At 39.0% G+C, this 18,086-nt stretch overlaps 1 protein-coding gene across 19 annotated transcripts in view; it reads right to left on the bottom strand.

Moving 5' to 3' along the window:
• Nucleotides 1–7,746, bottom strand: part of BTRC (beta-transducin repeat containing E3 ubiquitin protein ligase) — a 265,091-nt gene extending 257,345 nt beyond the window's left edge. For 10 of the 19 annotated variants that reach the window (XM_077125773.1, XM_077125785.1, XM_077125788.1 and 7 more), the window contains exon 1: nt 7,482–7,636. In XM_077125773.1, the coding sequence (XP_076981888.1) occupies nt 7,482–7,529 (48 nt within the window). In that variant the 5' untranslated portion in view covers nt 7,530–7,636. The other 9 variants (XM_077125789.1, XM_077125781.1, XM_077125777.1 and 6 more) reach the window with 8 other exon arrangements.
• Between the last annotated feature and the right edge of the window lie 10,340 nt (nt 7,747–18,086).

The raw sequence follows: 18,086 nt of genomic DNA, 5'->3' as shown, positions 1-18,086 counted from the left end.
AGAGATTATCCTGGAGGTTATTCTTACATATTAAATAGATATCACCTTTTTAGTTAAGGTATAATGGCAAGGCTAGAGGGAACTGCCTGAAAATGTAGCTATGTTCCAGTAGCCATGGTTTTTGAAGATGACTGTATAATGATATAGCTTTCACAGTGTGACTGTGATTGTGAAAACTTTGTGTCTGATGCTCCTTTTATCTACCTTATGGACAGATGAGTAAAACATATGGATTAAAAATAAATAAACAATAGGGAGAACAAATGTTAAAATAATTTAGTAGATTGAAATGCTAGTGATCAATGAAAGGGAGGGGTAAGTGGTATGGTATGTATGATTTTTTTTCTGTTTTCTTTTTATTGCTTTTTCTGAATTGATGCAAACAGTATAAGAAATAATTATGATGATAAACATACAACTATGTTATGAAAAAATTTTTTTGCTTTGTATATATGTTATATCTTACAATAAAAATGTTTAAAAATATAAAATAAAATTTAGTGCAGTACTACCTAAGTGCTAAAAAAACATTTATCCACATGCCACAATTCCTGGATGTCAGTCTCTGCGACTTCTGATTATGTTAACAGTGAGAGAATGAAAGTTTCCCAGACATCTAATATTATCAGCACTAGATCTCTGTAACTTAAACTTAGAGGCACGAAAGGGACTGAAGAACTCTGAACTTGTTACTAAAGAAGCTGTCAAGACATTATGCATGATATTGATCAGATAAGTTTCAAATTCAGTTAAAAATACTGCTTGACTGGCATCAGCCTTATAACTTTCCCAATAATTACAGAATAACATTGTGAAACAGATTAACTTTTCATGGCATCGCTGTGAAATAAAGTCAAGAATTTGATTATTCAGGCTTTTTTCCTACATAATGTGATAAAAAGATTACAGTAGGACCTCGTTTTAGAGAACTCAACATACAAATTCAGGTATACATGGTCAGTAATTGAAAAAATAAAAGCAAAAGAATTAAAATTTTAAAAAAGTTTTCCTATAATGAATTGTTTACTTATTGTATTGGAGTATTCATTTGCCTTTTCCATTTTAAAAAATGTGTGACAGGTATATTCATATAAGAAATACTTTTTAAATAACGGGGTTCGCCTATTATGCGCAACTTTCAACTTACGCCAAGAGTCTTGGAACTTATTGGTCGCATAAAACAAGGTCTTACTGTATACTCACTGTATTGAATTGTGATTCTCAGTTTTTCCAACCAAGAAGGTTTCGATCAGTAACCAATATGAGAAAGTAATAGAATAGTGCCAGCAATGGAGGGCAGGATAAAGGCAAAGTAATTGTCATAGTGAGCATTTTACCATTTTTTTATAAGTCAATTGTAGTAGATGACTGTTCAGAAATATTCACTCCTTTCCCCAATTCCCTCTATAGGATGACTCTGACTTTGGACTTGTTTTATCCTGTGGAATATTAGCAGATGTGACACAGACCATTGATTAAAAGGCACATGAAAAACTGGGTTTGCTCTCTTGTGCCTTTGCCTGGCCACAAGAAGAGTTTTGTCTAGGAAGTTATTGCCTCTTCAGTTCCAGCCTATGTCAGAACAGAGACATGTGCAACAGGTGAATAGCCAAGTCTAGAATAATCCATCTAAGTCCCATCTAAATCAGCCAATACTTGATTCATGAGAATAAATTCATGAGACTAAATACCTATCATTATATGCCACTGATATTCTATGGGTCTTAATTACAGAGGAATAGCCAACTGATACAATGATATCATGACAACTGTAAAGTCTTACTGCAATTCCTCAGTAATTCAAATGATCATGAAATCGTATGTAAGTCTGGATAGTAACTCTTCCATCCTGGCCACCATCTGACTAGTAATGGAAATATGCCATCATGTTTCACTGAAAGTTTCTCTACTCTTCAAGGATGAAATATAGTATAAGTGAAACTCTAGAGTCAGACTGCCTGGGTTTGATCTCAGGGTCCTTGCTAGCACAGTGACTACATACAAAGTTATTTAACCTCTCTGAAACCAGTTTCCTTATCTGAAAAATGGGAGTAATAATAGTATTCAATTTATTTCATAGGATTATTAGCTGGATTAAATGAGAGAATATAGGTAAAGAACTGAAAATAGTGCATTTAAAATAACACAGACTAAACCCTACATAAATGATAGCTGTTAGCTATTCGTGGCTGATTATATTTTTTAAAACAAAAAGCATAACTCTCCCACACCTATTGTGGTTATCCTGTTATTAATACAGCATAAAGTCAAGTCACAAGCCTGGGAGTAGGAAGGCAAGTATATCCGGAAGAGAGAGCCAACTCTCAGGAAGAACGCAAGACCTCAGAAGGAAATTCCAATTCAAAGGATTCATCTTAAGCAGGCAGGAATTTTCTCCCAGATTTGTGCTTTTGCTCCTTTGTTTCCCATTCCCCACTGTGGCTACATATAAAGGCAATCTCAGAGTTAAGATGGTAGTACCCCAGAGAACAAATCATATTCTTAGTTCAATATTACTCTCAGTATCTATTTCACTTTTGTTATCTTTAACTCTTCCATAAAATGTTCAAGTTCTGTCTAAATCAAGCTTTGGGAAACTAAAGGGGACAGCACCTCAGTCTGATTGTAATTATCCAGCAATTCCACAAGTACGAGATGAATACTTCGGAATACTGATTGAAACTGTAAAATCCAGCTGAACTTTCCCATGTGGAGATCCCCCCACCCCCTCCCTACCAATTTTAGGATGCTGGTATTGATTTAATAAGGGGAGAGACAGTTTTCTTTATAGTGACCAAGTTGTTAAACTTTGGTAAATATTTTCTATTTCATCTTCAATGGAGTCTCATTATACGTATTTAGAAAGCACTTCTGTGCTGTATTTAAGTATTGTGAGAAAGTAGAAGGGATCAAAAATATTTTAATACCACTAAAGATTCTTTTTTCTTTCTTCAGTCTCATTCTATTTTTTTTGTAATGCCATTACCATAAAATAATTATATCTATATATGAAGATCTTACATAATGCATTCTCTCCCTCTAGGAAGGGAAAACAATTCTTATCTGCTTCCTTTCTTTCAGGTTTTAAACAACATACAAACAATACAGAATAGCAAGTGGTCTCTTTTGAAGGTTTATTTTTCTAATCTAACAATAAAAAATTTTCTGACAACAATTCAAAGTGGAAGAATTTTACTCCAATGTGTATTAATTCACTTCTAATAATTTATTAAATGCATCTAACTACAAATACAAATCAAGAAATTAGCACAAAGATCATCACTAATCTTCATTTTATACCCCACTACCTATGTGACTATCCAGAAAAGAAACAAATTGAAACAAATTTAAAAAAAAAATAAAAGAATATAAATAGTTTGTAAACTAATTTAAATTGGGAAGAGGTAAGGGATACACAGAACTAAGAACTAGTTTCAAATGTGCATCCAATGAACTGGTACTCAATCTAACTGATTTAAAGAAAAGTCTATGACAATGAAAAATGTATTTATTTTTAAATGCAATTTACTGCTTTAAAATATATATGCTTCTTAAGCAAATAAGAAAAGTCTCTAAATCATACTTATTCACCTCAATATAGTTCTACAGTGACATAACATCATGAGATCACATTAGTTCTTTTAGAAATTAAGCTCAAAAATGAGACACCTACCACACATTCCTAGAGTTAGTACCTACAGACCTGGCTAATCCCATTTGTATGGAAACATACAAATACAATCAAGAACAGCCAATTACATTAATATATATGGTTGTCAGTCTCAAAAGAGAGTCCCCACAATTCCCTCATCTCTGTTTATAGATGCCACACTTCACGTCAACAAGCTTCTCTAACTCTGGACTGGCCTTGATTGGCTTTGACAAATTCTGACAAATTTTGTCCTTCTGGGACTTCCAAATCAAGGATTTAAGAAAACTGGCAGATTCTTTCTGTCTCCTAGAACTCTCTTTCTTGAATCTAGCTACCATTCAAGCAGCCACATGGTGAGAGGCCATTAGCCCTGGTGAGTAGCCTTACCAGCCAGTGGCCTGCTAGGTAAGTATGGCCATTTTGGACATTCCAGCCATACTAGCACCCCAGCCAATACCAAGTAAAGTCCAGAAAAACTACCAGTCAATCACAGAATCGAAGGAAACAATAAAGAGGGTTTTTTTTTTTTACTAAATTTGGGGGTAGTTTGCTATGCAACAATAGTTAAGCTTTTATACTGTTTCAGTTATCTACCAATTCTATTTTTAAAATATTGTATTTTATATGTCTTAAAATTATTTTATCAAGTTTCAAGTGTTTCCCCCGTTCTAAAATTCTAGGAATAGTTGGACAAGAATATATGTATACTGTCCACTTTTTCAAATAAACTTCAAATAAAATTCATTCCTTGGCTTATCTACCCATCCTACACCTTTTATATATGTGTGCCTCATCCTCACAATCATTTTAGTTTCTCTTCTTGGGTCTTCTTCAAGTTCCCACTTATCTTTCTTGAGGTATCATGTTTTTACTGACCACAGATATATTAGAAAAGGTCCTTGAGGACCTGCTAAAGCTGAATGAGAGTAGATTAGCATATGGGTCATTTAATGTAAACTACTGCTTTAATATGATTTATTTGTTTTTAGACCCTAATATTCTGCTTAAAGCTTTTTTTTTTTAGGGGGTGGTGCATGGTCCGGGACTTGAACCCGGGTCTCCCACATGAAAGGTGGGCATTCTAACCACTAAGCTACCCATGCACCCCTGCTTAAAGTATTTTTCACAAGTAGATAAGGATAAGCTTTAAGTCTAGATCATATGTGACTTAAACAGCCCACTATGGATTAGTAGTCTCATAATAAGATTTTATTGTAAAATTCCTAAACAAAGCACTACATTAATGTGGTCATGACTAAAATTCGTCAAAGAGAGTATTCATTTCCTATTGACATTTTAAACAAATTTTACATCTTTCTAAACTAGAGAAATCAAGGCATTTGTACAAAAGTTATGATCAGTAATTCACAATTGAGGGAAAGGATAGCAGCCAGAACAAAGTCAAATACTACACAAAAATTCCAATTTGATTAAAAGGCTAACCTTTCCATATGTACTGTATACTAATTGCTTGGGGCAAGCGCAAATAAATTATCTTCCTATCTCAAAATTCATTCTGAATAAACAAGCATGTTATAGCAGGGTGGATGGGACCAAATGGACTTACTCAGATTCATAATTAGAGCGTTACTGAGCTGAAAGAGAAGACCGTATCTCTGGTTCTCCGAGGTCTGCTTCAGTTATTAAGGTGTCATTTTTGGTTACCCTCTTCAAGTTGGCCTTTTCTCAAACAACAGCCACAGTGACAAGTAAGATAAAAAATGAAAGTCAAATTAAAGAAAAACTGATTTCTCCCTATGGAAACTGACTCAACATTTAATAATGTATGGTACCCCAAAAGCTGTGAACTACGACATGGCCATTTCCAGGTCCAATATAATTCAATCACGAGCCCATTATGGAAACATGTCTCACTGGTACAAAACAGAAATCAAGCAGTTGAGAATGTTCATAGGCTGAGGTCTAATGGGAAGTTAAGAAAATGATCTCATAATGTCTCTTTATGATCTATAAATCACATTATTCCATAAATGTGACACAGTGTCAGGATGAAGATTAAGAGTCAACCCTCTAAGCAGGGAAACAAAAGTAAGCATCTGCCACTTTTCTAACTGAAAATAAATCTAGAAGCTGGGTAACGAAATCAAGCAATTTCCTCTACTAAAGTCCAAAAAAATTTCAAGTTTCTCTTCAACATTGGGCAGAAATTCAAGAACCTTCTTCAAGCTTAATGTATTCTTGTTTTTGATAGTCAAACTTTAATCAGGTGTTTCTGAAAGACCTAACACAAAGACTTTGTAAACTGGACCAGTCTCTTGAACAACATTTTTGTAAATGGGGCAGTTTAAAGCCTAAATTCAATCCAGGTTAGTGATACATGTTTATTTAGATTTGAAGTTGTTATACTATTTCCAGCAAGGGTACAAAATAGAAACTATCTAACAAAGGAATAAGGTTTGGAGTGCAGGTTACAATTACTTTTGAAAAAGTAAGACTTGACTGCAAATGACACCCATGTCCCTAAAGCCACCTGCTAAACTAGAAATCTATGTATCCCCTCACTCTAGCTGAAACCATCAAGTCTGGCTTTACACTTAGGATATACAAGAAGTATCAGATTAAAAGCATCAAATATCAGACTACACAAATTTCCCAAACATAAGCATAGAAAAAGAAAAGCATGATACAAAGTTAAAGAAATCGGCTCTAAAGCAAGAGTTTCCAGCACACCCACAAAATCCAATCCATGCAAACATTGTGCTTCAACCTAAAACTGATGGGTAACCAACCCCCCATCCTGATTTACCTCCCATTCTCTACTACCTACAACCCCACTTTCATTTTCTGAATTTCTCCACTCTTCTCATTGCTTCTTAGGAGTCTTTGCAATTCTAATCTACATGCCCTTTCCTTTCCCAGAACATCGTACAGGTCCCCACCCCTACAGTTCACTACCTCCACAATTTAGCTCTAAGTTTTGTTTTACCTTATTAGATCTTAATTTTCCCCCAATCTCCTATACCCATATTTCCCTGACAAATCAGCCTCTTGCTTTTCATCACCTTATTCCTAATATATATAATATTATATATACAGCCTTTCCTTTCTGAGTATATACCCCTTTTCCTGTCATTTGTAATTTGGCCCACAGTCAACACCACCCTCCTTTCCCAAGGGCTGTTATCATCGCCCTAGGTCACCATCTCCATCCTTATCTTCCTAAATAAGGCCTCCTCCTTTCCAGAGTTTGTCAACACTAGTTTGGCTTAAGATAAGATTTAGCCTCAGGGCAAATGCTATCTCCCACTTCATTCTACAATTCTACACGCCTCCCAACAGCCCTGGTTTCCCTCCTCCACCCTTAGATCCATCTTCATCTAGGTCTGCCCATTTTCCACCTACCCTCAATATCTGTCCTCCCACCCACCCGCGCTCCGCTTCCCCACGCTGGAATGTACCTTCTTTCCTGGGCCTTATCCGTGACCCTGACACCGGGAAGGCCCTGCCAGCGGCCACGCAGAGTCTATCCTCCGAGCTTTCTCCGCTCTTCAGTAACTGTCCCCACGCCCCTTTCCCTCCAGGGCCCCGCGCGCGGCCCGGAGCCCCCTCCCCGATTAAGCTCCCCGCTGTCACTCGGCCTCTCATCCACAAGATGGCGGAGCTGCTGCCCCCACCCCCGGGTCTGCTCCGCAACCCCCTCCCGCCTCCCCGGAGCTCCGGTCCCGGCCCTCCAGCCGCTTCGGCTGCCGGCCTAGGCTCGGAGTGCCCGGGTCCCTTCCCCCGGACGGCGGGCGGCCCAGGCCCGACTCCTAGCGACGCCACCAACGCCACCGCTTCCACTGTTCCCCGGCCGGCCCCTCCTCCTCACCATAAACTTGAGCGCTTTCTCCTGCAGCACCGCCTCGGCCGGGTCCATAATCTCCCGGGGCCGCTGGGTCTGCTCTCAACCGGGGCCGCCCCCTTAGTGCCAGGCCTCAGCCAACGCAGCGCCCGGATCCCGCCTCCTCTTCCTTCCCCCGCCCTCTCTTACCTCTTAGGCACCGGCGTGGGGGGGGTCAGGGACCCCCCCCGCTTGTGCTGTGCGCATGCGTAAACCCTGTGGCTCAAGGGATTTGTAGTTCTGGAGCTTCCCGCTGCAGTAAGTGAGGCAACCAAGAGTCCCGACTCCCGCTGTTCATTGCCGCAGGTTTGCCTTTGTCGATAAGCAAAGTTTAGACAACTCGTGGTCAACTAGGGAAAAACGGCTGATGGGAATTGTAGTTCACAGCCTCTAGGATAGAAAACGGGAGGATGCACAGATTATCTCCGTGGTTAACGTGCGACGCCGGTGGCGGCTTGCTTAGCATTTGCCATCAAGATGGTGGCCAGAAAGAGCCTCACCAGTAACCCACATACTGGGAAAAAATGTTACAAGACTCGGGGGTGCTAGGACCTCTCTAACTTTCAATGTGGAGAGCTGGTCAAACCCAAATTTCATATATCTCACTTCTGCAGGAGGGATTGAGACCCAGAATTGCTGGCTCTATGGGCACCTGGCAGCACCTCCAACCCACTACTAAATTTAAAAGTCTACCCAAACTGTCACTCCACACCTCTCCGAGGAACCTAGTCTCTCTCACAACAAGACAGGGCCAGGCAGAACTCAAATGAGAAAATTCTCTGGTGTTTAGAGCTCAGGTAAGTCAAATTTAAGCCCCATTGAAACCACAAAGAAAATATCTAAGAAGTATGCACAGAAGGAAATGAGAAGGGATTCTAAATGGGTCACTACAAAAGATCAACTAAATACAAAAGTAGGCAACTAATGGAAAAATTGAAGGACAAAAGAGGTATAAGACTTACAAAAGCCAAATAGCAAAATAGCTCAAGTCCTACATTTTCAATATTACTTGTAAATGAATTAAACTCTCCACTTAAAAAAAAAAAAGAAAAAAACTTTTGTAGTGGTTTGGAGCTGTATGTACTCCAGAAAAATATGTTCTTTAAGTTAATCCATTCCTGTGATGTGAACCCATTGTAAACAGCCTTTTGATGAGGCTTCTTCAGTTAAGGTGTGACACACCTCATTCAGGATTGGTCTTAAGCTTATTAGAATCCCTTATAAACACAAGCAAGACAAAGCGAAAACCACAGAAGCAAGAACCTGAAAACAGGGAAAGAGAGAAGACAGCAATAAGCAGACACCGCCATGTGCCTTGCCAAGTGGCAGAGGAGCCAAGGATTGCTAGCAGTCAATCTTGGAGAAGAAAGTATCTCCTTGATGAAACCTTGATTTGGACATTTTCCCAGCCTCAACTGTGAGCAAATAAATTCCTATTTTTTTTTTAACTCAACCCATGGTATTTGCCTTGAGCAGCCTAGAAAACTAAAACACCTCTGAAGTTGAACAGTCACTTTTTTTTACTTTATTATCTGTACGAGAGTATGAAAACATTGCCTGATGAAGCTGGCGGTCAGTGACAATCCTCACTTTGTCCAAGCAGGTACAGATGAGGATTAGTAAAGCAAATTCAAAGAGTTTTTGTTTAAAAGCCCAACCAGCTGGGAATCTAAGCAGAAAGTCAGTTGGCAGAGGCAGTCCACAGAAAAAGTAAATCCTCCTTCTTTAAAATGAACCAGTCATGGTCAGGCAAACAGAAATCCAAATATGAACTGTCTTAATTTTTAAGGAAAACTCAGGTTTTAGGAAAGATCATTGGACTGGAAGTTGAGAGACTTGATTCTAGCCCCCACTTTCATCAGTTAATTGGTAGACTTTGGGTAATTAACCAAACCACTTTGGCCCTCTCTTTTGTCATCTAGAAAACAAAGTTCTCTGCCAACTGAAAACAGTATGCATCTATGAGCTTGCTTTTGGCACAGTTGCTCACAGAAAATACTGAATCATTAGAACCTTTTTAAAGCTCCACTTTACTGGAAAACTGGACTTCTAACATGAAAAATCGCTTCTCCTAGATTCCTTGCTCCCATTCTCCTAGCTTAAGAGCTGAGAGTACTATTTGACCCACCCTTGTCCTTTAGCTTCCGTATTCAACCAGTTATAGATATCAGATATCTCTTTCAGTTCTACCCCTTTTTCCTCCCCCATAGGCAATGTTTCCTTTTTGTTTGTTTATATGGTTCTTGCAAAATAGATGCTTTGTATGCTATATTTTTAATTCACAGATGTAATTTTGTTTTATATGTATCTCATTGTTTCATACATTTTGCACCCTGTACCTATGGTTTTCAAAAACTCTTTCCTGGCGGAGCACGGACTTCCATGTCCTGACCAGCCACCACCAGGAAAGATCTGTTCACTACGACAGCCAGAACTAAAGCATTAGACCTGATGACCCCATTGTGATTTTAATGAAAGTCTAGCTTGGTAAACAACATGGTCTTCCTATTCCCTGAGACACAACAATATTGAAATTAGACCAAATAATAACCCTACAATGTGCTCTAAGAGTTAAGGTAAAAGGAAGAGTCAATTGATGTAGCAAACTTCATTGTTGTCCTATTTTAAGAAATTGGCACAGCCACACCAATCTTCAACCACCACCAACCTGATCAGTCAGAAGCCATTAATTGAGGCAAGACTCTCTACCAGCAAAAGGATTATAATTCACTAAAGGTTCAGATCGTGGTTAGCATTTTTCCTGGGTTTTTTTGTTTGTTTGTTTTTTATTTTGTTTTGTTTTTGTTATGCTGTGTGGCAGGCATCACCTTTCATTCTTTTTCCATATGGGTATCCAGTTATTGCAGCATCATTTGTTGGGTATTTGTTTCTTTCTTTCTTTGCTTGTTTGTTTGCTTTTCGGGAAGTGCATGGGCTGGGAATTAAACCCTGGTCCCCCGCATGGCAGGCGAGAATTCTACCACTGAACTACCCTTGCACCCCCTGCCCCCAAGTTTAGCATTTTTAACAATAAATGTGTTTGTTCGTTTGTTTTTACAGTTTTTTTTTAATTAAGGTATAAACATTGATATTTTAGACAAAATGCTACCACACACTTATAGACTACAGTACAGTTTATAAACATAACTTTTATATACACTAGAATACCAAAAATTCATGTGACTTGCTTTATTGCAATATTCGCTTTATTGCAGTGGTCTACAAACCAAACTGGCAATATCTTCAAGGCATGCTTGTGCAGGTAGAATGCTTCTTCTCTTCTTAAGATATTGATCATCTTCCCATGAATCTTTAGGGGCAGAAAAATTCTGGAAATAAAAAAACACTGAGCTTTTTATAATGATGTCATCCAAACCGCCTCTAATTGTAACTACGGACACCATATGTTCCATATGTTCAGTTAGACATGATAAAAACCAATCTTAAATTTAAATCTTAAGTAATATAATAAAGCCTTTCCCCAGTAAAAAGAAAAAAACCTTTCGTGTTTCCATGTGTACATCTAACTTGTTGCTTCTAACTGCTAATATTCTGATGATGACATCTCCCAAGTTTTACCTATCCACTCTCCAGCAAAGCCTCCAGAATCCAGTTGCCCCAAATAGCACTGTAGTGACCCACTGCCTACATGTCCCATGAGTAAGAGTATCTTTGGGAATTTATACCCACAACCATAATTACTGGTTTGTAGCCTAAGGATACCTAATTTGACTATGTGGTGCCAAATCACAGTACAGAAAGGCCATAACATTCTCCAATTCCATGAGCAGTGTGGGAGGATGTCACTTCTCTGTCACCATTGGAATTATCTAACTTTTTTTGTTGCCAGTCTGCAAATTATCGCTTCTCTAGGTAACCCTCAACTCATAATGATCTTGCCTTTCTTTAAGCACTTGAATCTGCTCTTCTAAACCTCACCCCCCAGTATGCGTTTGGTGATTAACAAATAGGCCAAAGCCAGAAATATTCCACACATGCCTGTGCTTTTTCCTCTTCCCTTAGCATCCCCTCTCCTAAATCTGGTAGGATTCTCAACCCTAACTGCACAGTAGAGTCACTTGAGGAGCTTTATAAACAATGTTGATGCCCAAACTCTACCCACAGTCACACACCTCTGCTACCACTCAGCTATTCTGATTGAATAAGATCTGTGGGTGGTCCTGGGTGATGGTTGTTTTAAAAGACCCGCAGGTGGTTCTAATCTGCAGTCAAGTTTGAGACCACTGCCTTGGCGTTTAGGTGTCCAGTGCCTTCTTGCTGACCTCTGCTATCTAGAGTCCCCTTCCAAGCCTAACTTGCTTTCCAAATTCTAGGAAATTCTAGAATTACCTTTCCCTCCCCTCTCTAAAAAACTACATTTTCTAAGGATTGCCAAGGGCTGCCCAAGATTGACTGGAAGCAAAGTCATTATCTAATTTTAAAACAAACAGTAAAAAACACCATCAACTATTTGAATATCTGATAGACTTAATCCTAGGGTCAAGAGGTCCAGAGGAAGTGGGAAAGGTTATTTACATTTCAGTCAGATAGAGAGATACACTTTTAGCTGGGCCCTAAAGAAAGAGTGCCACACACATACACACACACATACACACACACATACTTCTCTTCATTTCCCTGTCCTCATTAAGACTCACTCCTCTAATGTCAATAATGCAGGGTGTTGAAAATAGATAGTAATTAATATTTTAAAACTTGACCATATGTGTGAGACAAGCAAAAAATGTTTACTTGGTACAAAATTTATATTTTGACTAGTGCATTTCCTAATATAACTTATGTGGACAGCTTAATCGAACACCATAGTACTTGGAACCTTGCATAGAGCATGAGATTTTGTAGGTTTGTCCAGAGTGATGCCCAAATAAATCCCAGAGCGATTTGAACAGTGAATAGGGAAGTCATTGCAAAGTCCCCTTGGGGGAATAGTGAGAAAGGGGGAAAATTTAACTTCCCCAAGTGGAAAATTCTTGATATTCTCACAGGCAGTGGAGACAGCCAAAGCAATAGGCCGAACCTCCAATCTTGGGGTTTGTTCATATGAAACTTAATCCCGCAAAGAATAGGCTCCTTAAAATTAGGCCTAAGAGTCACCCCCAAGAGAACCTCTTCTGTTGCTCAGATGTGACCTCTCTCTCTCGGCCAATAGCAAGAAACTCACTGCCCTCCCCTCTCTATGTGGGACATGACTCCCAGGGGTGTGGACCTTCCTGGCAACATGGTACAGAAATCCTAGAATGAGCTAGAACTCAGCATCAAGGGATTGAGAAAATCTTCTCGACCAAAAGGGGGAAGAGTGAAATGAGACAAAGTGTCAATGGCTGAGAGATTCCAAACAGAGTCAACAGGTTATCCTGGAGGTTAGTCTTACGCATTAAATAGGTATCACCTGTTTAGTTAAGGTGTCATGGAGAGGCTGGAGGGAACTGCTTGAAAATGTGGAGCTGTGCTCCGGTGGCCATGTTTCTTGAAGATAATTGTATGATGATATGGCTGTGTGTGGTTGTGAAAGCCTTGTGTCTGATGCTCCTTTTGTCTACCTTATCCACGGACAAGCAAAACATATGGATTAAAAATAAATAAATAATAGGGAGAACAAATGTTAAAATAAATTTAGTAGATTGAAATGCTGGTGATCGGTGAAGGGGAGGGGTAAGGGGTTTGGTATGTATGAATTTTTTTCTGTTTCTTTTTATTGCTTTTTCTGAATTGATGCAGATGTTCTAAGAAATTATCATGATGATGAATATACAACTATGTGATGATAGTGTGAGTTATTGATTATATAAGAAGAATGGAATGATCATGTGATAAGAATGTTTGTGTTTGTATGTGGTTATGTATCATAAATAAAAAATAAATTAATTAAAAAAAAGAAAATTGATGTAACCCATGTCAAAGTCTGAAATATGTGCAACAACTAATGGTGGTGCTGTGCTTTGAAATTTATAGCTTTTTTGTATATATGTTAGTTTTCACAAAAAAACAAAAAGGAGGAAAAAAAGTCGATTGTGATGATAAAAAAGTATTTAAGCCCTTTAGCCTCCTATATTCTGGAGCAGCTAGAAGGAAAAATATGAGAGGGTCTGTAACCACTTGTTGAAGAGTGCTTTGAAAACTATTGCTTTTGATTTCTTTGCTTTGTATATATGTTATACTATACAATAAAAAAGTTTAAAAATAAATAAAAAGAAAAAATATATTGGGTAGATGGAAATACTAGTGGTCAATGAGAGGGAGGTATAAGGGGTATGGTATGTATGAGTTTTTTCTTTCTTTTTATTTCTTTTTCTGGAGTGATGCAAATGTTCTAAGAAATGATCATGGTGATGAATATACAGCTATGTGATGATATTGTGAGTCACTGATTATATACCAAGAATGGAATGTTCATATGTTAAGAATGTTCGTGTTTGCATATTGTGATATTTTGACAATGAAAATATTTTTTTTAATTTTATTGAAAAAAGAATAAGGGGTGAAAAAATTGGGAAGATTGCAATACTAGTGGTCAATGAGAGAAAGGGGTAAGGGGTATGGGATGTACGGGTTTTCTTTTTTTGTTGTTATTTCTTTTTCGGGAATGGTGCAGATGTTTTTAAAAATGATCATGGTGGACTTCCGGAGAAGATGGCGGCTTAGTAAGACGCGCGGGTCTTAGTTCCTCCTCCAGAAAAGCAACTAAAGAAACAGAAACAATACGAAACAGCTCCCGGAGTCACGACAGAGACCAAAAAGACAGCGTACCCCATTCTGGAACGGCTGAACGGGCAGGGAGAATCCGCTGCGGTGAGATACCCGAGGGGCGCGCGTTTTCCCGGCTGGGGCGGCTGGCGACTGGGGTCCCCTCCACGCACGTGGCTCCCCGGTCTGACTGGGAACGTTGGATAGCGGGGCCCTCCCGTCACGCTTGGCGTCTCGGGCCAGCTGGGCAATTTGGACCGGCACTCTCCCAAGCCGCGGCGGCCAGCGATCCCTGCCTCCACGCGCGGTTTCCCGGGCCGACTGCCCCACAGACAGACGAGCGCCACGAGTGCCACCTACTGGGCAGGAAAAGAAAAACAAAGCCCAGAGATTTCACAGAAAAACCTTTCAACCAGCTGGGTCCCACACCCAGGGAAATCTGATCAAATGCCCAGACACCAGCAGAAAATAATGGATGACACCCGGAAAATTGAAGATATGGCCCAGTCAAAGGAACAAACCAATAATTCAAATGAGATACAGGAGCTGAGACAACTAATGCTAAATATACGAACAGAAATGGAAAACCTCTTCAAAAACCAAATCAATAAATTGAGGGAGGACATGAAGAAGACATGGGCTGAACAAAAAGAAGAAATAGAAAATCTGAAAAAACAAATCACAGAACTTATGGGAGTGAAGGATAAAGTAGAAAAGATGGAAAAAACAATGGATACCTACAATGGTAGATTTAAAGAGACAGAAGCTACAATTAGTGAACTGGAGGATGGAACATCTGAATTCCAAAAAGAAACAGAAACTATAGGGAAAAGAATGGAAAAACTTGAGCAGGGGATCAGGGAACTGAATGACAATATGAAGCGCACAAATATACGTGTTGTGGGTGTCCCAGAAGGAGAAGAGAAGGGAAAAGGAGGAGAAAAACTAATGGAAGAAATTATCACTGAAAATTTCCCAACTCTTATGAAAGACCTAAATTTACAGATCCAAGAAGTGCAGCGCACCCCAAAGAGAATAGACCCAAATAGGCGTTCTCCAAGACACTTACTAGTTAGAATGTCAGAGGTCAAAGAGAAAGAGAGGATCTTGAAAGCAGCAAGAGAAAAACAATCTGTCACATACAAGGGAAATCCAATAAGACTATGTGTAGATTTCTCAGCAGAAACCATGGAAACTAGAAGACAGTGGGATGATATATTTAAATTACTAAAAGAGAAAAACTGCCAACCAAGACTCCTATATCCAGCAAAATTGTCCTTCAAAAATGAAGGAGAAATTAAAACATTTATAGACAAAAAGTCACTGAGAGAATTTGTGACCAAGAGACCAGCTCTGCAAGAAATACTAAAGGGAGCACTAGAGTCAGATACAAAAGACAGAAGAGAGAGGTATGGAGTAAAGCATAGAAAGAAGGAAAATCAGATATGATATATATAATACAAAAGCCAAAATGGTAGAGGAAAATATTATCCAAACAGTAATAACACTAAAAGTTAATGGACTGAATTTCCCAATCAAAAGACATAAAATGGCAGAATGGATTACGACCCAGCAATACCACTGCTAGGTATCTACTCAAAGGACTTAAGGGCAAAGACACAGACGGACATTTGCACACCAGTGTTTATAGCAGCATTATCTACAATTGCAAAGAGATGGAAACAGCCAAAATGTCCATCAACAGACGAGTGGCTAAACAAACTGTGGCGTATACCTACGATGGAATATTATGCAGCTTTAAGACAGACTAAACTTATGAAGCATGTAATAACATGGATGGACCTAGAGAACATTATGCTGAGTGAGTCTAGCCCAAAACTAAAGGACAAATACTGTATGGTCCCACTGATGTGAACCGACATTCGAGAATCAGCTTGGAATATATCATTGGTAACAGAGACCAGCAGGAGTTAGAAACAGGGTAAGATAATGGGTAATTGGAGCTGAAGGGATACAGACTGTGCAACAGGACTAGATACAAAAACTCAAAAGTGGACAGCACAATACTACCTAAGTGTAATGTAACTATGTTGGAACACTGAATGAAGCTGCACCTGAAATATGGTTTTTTGTTTGTTTGTTTGTGTGTTTGTATCTTTTGTTTTTGTTTTTTTTCTTTTTCCTTTTTATATATATATATTTTTATTAGTATTATTATTTTAATTCTCTTCTCTATATTAACATTCTATATCTTTTTCTGCTGTTTTGCTAGTTCTTTTCCTAAATCGATGCAAATGTACTAAGAAATGATGATCATACATCTATGTGATGATACTAAGAATTACTGAGTGCATGTGTAGAATGGAATGATTTCTAAATGTTGTGTTAATTTCTTTTCTTTTTTTTGATTAATAAAAAAATTTTTAAAAAAATGATCATGGTGATGACTACACAACTATGTGATGATATTGTGAGCCATTGATTATATACTTTGGATGGCCTATATGTACATGAAAATATCTCAATAAAAATGTGCTTTTTAAAGTGAAAAAAAAAGAATCACTCCTCTACTTCTGAAAGGTTGCTGACACTTTGGGGCTCTATGTCTTTGTGTCTAACTGGAAGGAATAATTATTAACAGTGAACGGTGATCCAAATTAGACTCCCTCAACAGATGTTCCTTCTACCATCCTTGTATGGATAGAGCAATACCCCTGGAGCAACTCAGCCAGGGGTGAGTGTTGGGGAGTGTTACAGTGGAGTGATGGTGGGGCCACAGGAAAGAATATTCCAGGTAAAAGTAACTGCATTTTTAATGGTGCCTTCTGGAAACCAAAACAAAGTCAGTGTAACTTTAGGAGAAGAGTTGTCCTAGATAAGACTGCAGAGGACAGTAGCTGGGGCTCTATAGGTAACCCGTTGTTGACACACTGATCAGGTGAATCAGCTGACATCCTTTCTAGTTGGTGTCAGTACCTGTGTGCCTTACCAGCTATAAAAATACTTTGACTTTCACCCCAGCTTATTAAGACCAAATTTAAAAATTTGGACTTTATCCTGAGGACTGTGAGAAACTATTGAAATTGTTTTCAGCAGGGGTGCTGCAGCATGGTCAGATTGGCATGTTTGGAAAAATCACTCAGAGTCCAGGCTGAGGAATAGATTAGAATGGAGCATGGCTGGAGGCTAGGAAAAGGATTATAAAATTGCTGTAATTCTTTCTGGGAGGAAGAGGGTGGTAGTGAGAACAGAAAGAAGTAGATGGATTCCAGAGATACTGAGGAGATAGAAGAGGTAGGACTTGGTGATTGATTAGATGAGTCATGGATGATGTCAAAGGGATGTGTCAAAGATGACTTCTAGGTGTATAGCTCAGGAAACAGGATGAATAAGGGGTGCCATTTTTTGAGACCACAAACATAATAGGAGCAGGTGGAGGGCGAACAATCAGTTCTCTTTTGGACCTACTGCTTTTGAGGTGACTGTGAGACTTCCACATGGATTCAGACATTGATGCAGATGACTCTTTGAAACTGAAGTTGCAGAGAGAGGCTGCAAATAGGGATATAGTTGGTGATTGAAACCATGGGAAAGGATGAAATCACCCAGGGAAAGTACACGCAGTGGGAGGAGCAGCAGCGCTAGGGCTGAGGCCTGAAGAATAAGATTGACAAGATAAGCACCGAAAGGGAAGCCTGTACAGAGCCCACAGAGGAGCCCACAAGGAAGTGGCCAGAGAGGCCGATAGAAAATCAGAAGAGTGTGAATTATGGTGGTGAGCAGAAGCCAGACTCTAGTGAGTTGAAGAGGGAGTGGAAGGTGAGGATATGGAGATTGTTGAGTCTTCTTTTAAGACACGCAGCTGTCAGGAGGAGGAGGAGTTGCACAATGGTTAGAGCTAGAAGTTGGGAGACCAGGGAAAATGTT

This window comes from Tamandua tetradactyla, chromosome 13, assembly GCF_023851605.1.
Source record: "Tamandua tetradactyla isolate mTamTet1 chromosome 13, mTamTet1.pri, whole genome shotgun sequence".
Classification (NCBI taxonomy): Eukaryota; Metazoa; Chordata; class Mammalia; order Pilosa; family Myrmecophagidae; genus Tamandua; species Tamandua tetradactyla.
The sequence above is the reverse complement of the archived record's forward strand: the minus strand, read 5'-3'. Positions and strand labels throughout refer to the sequence as shown.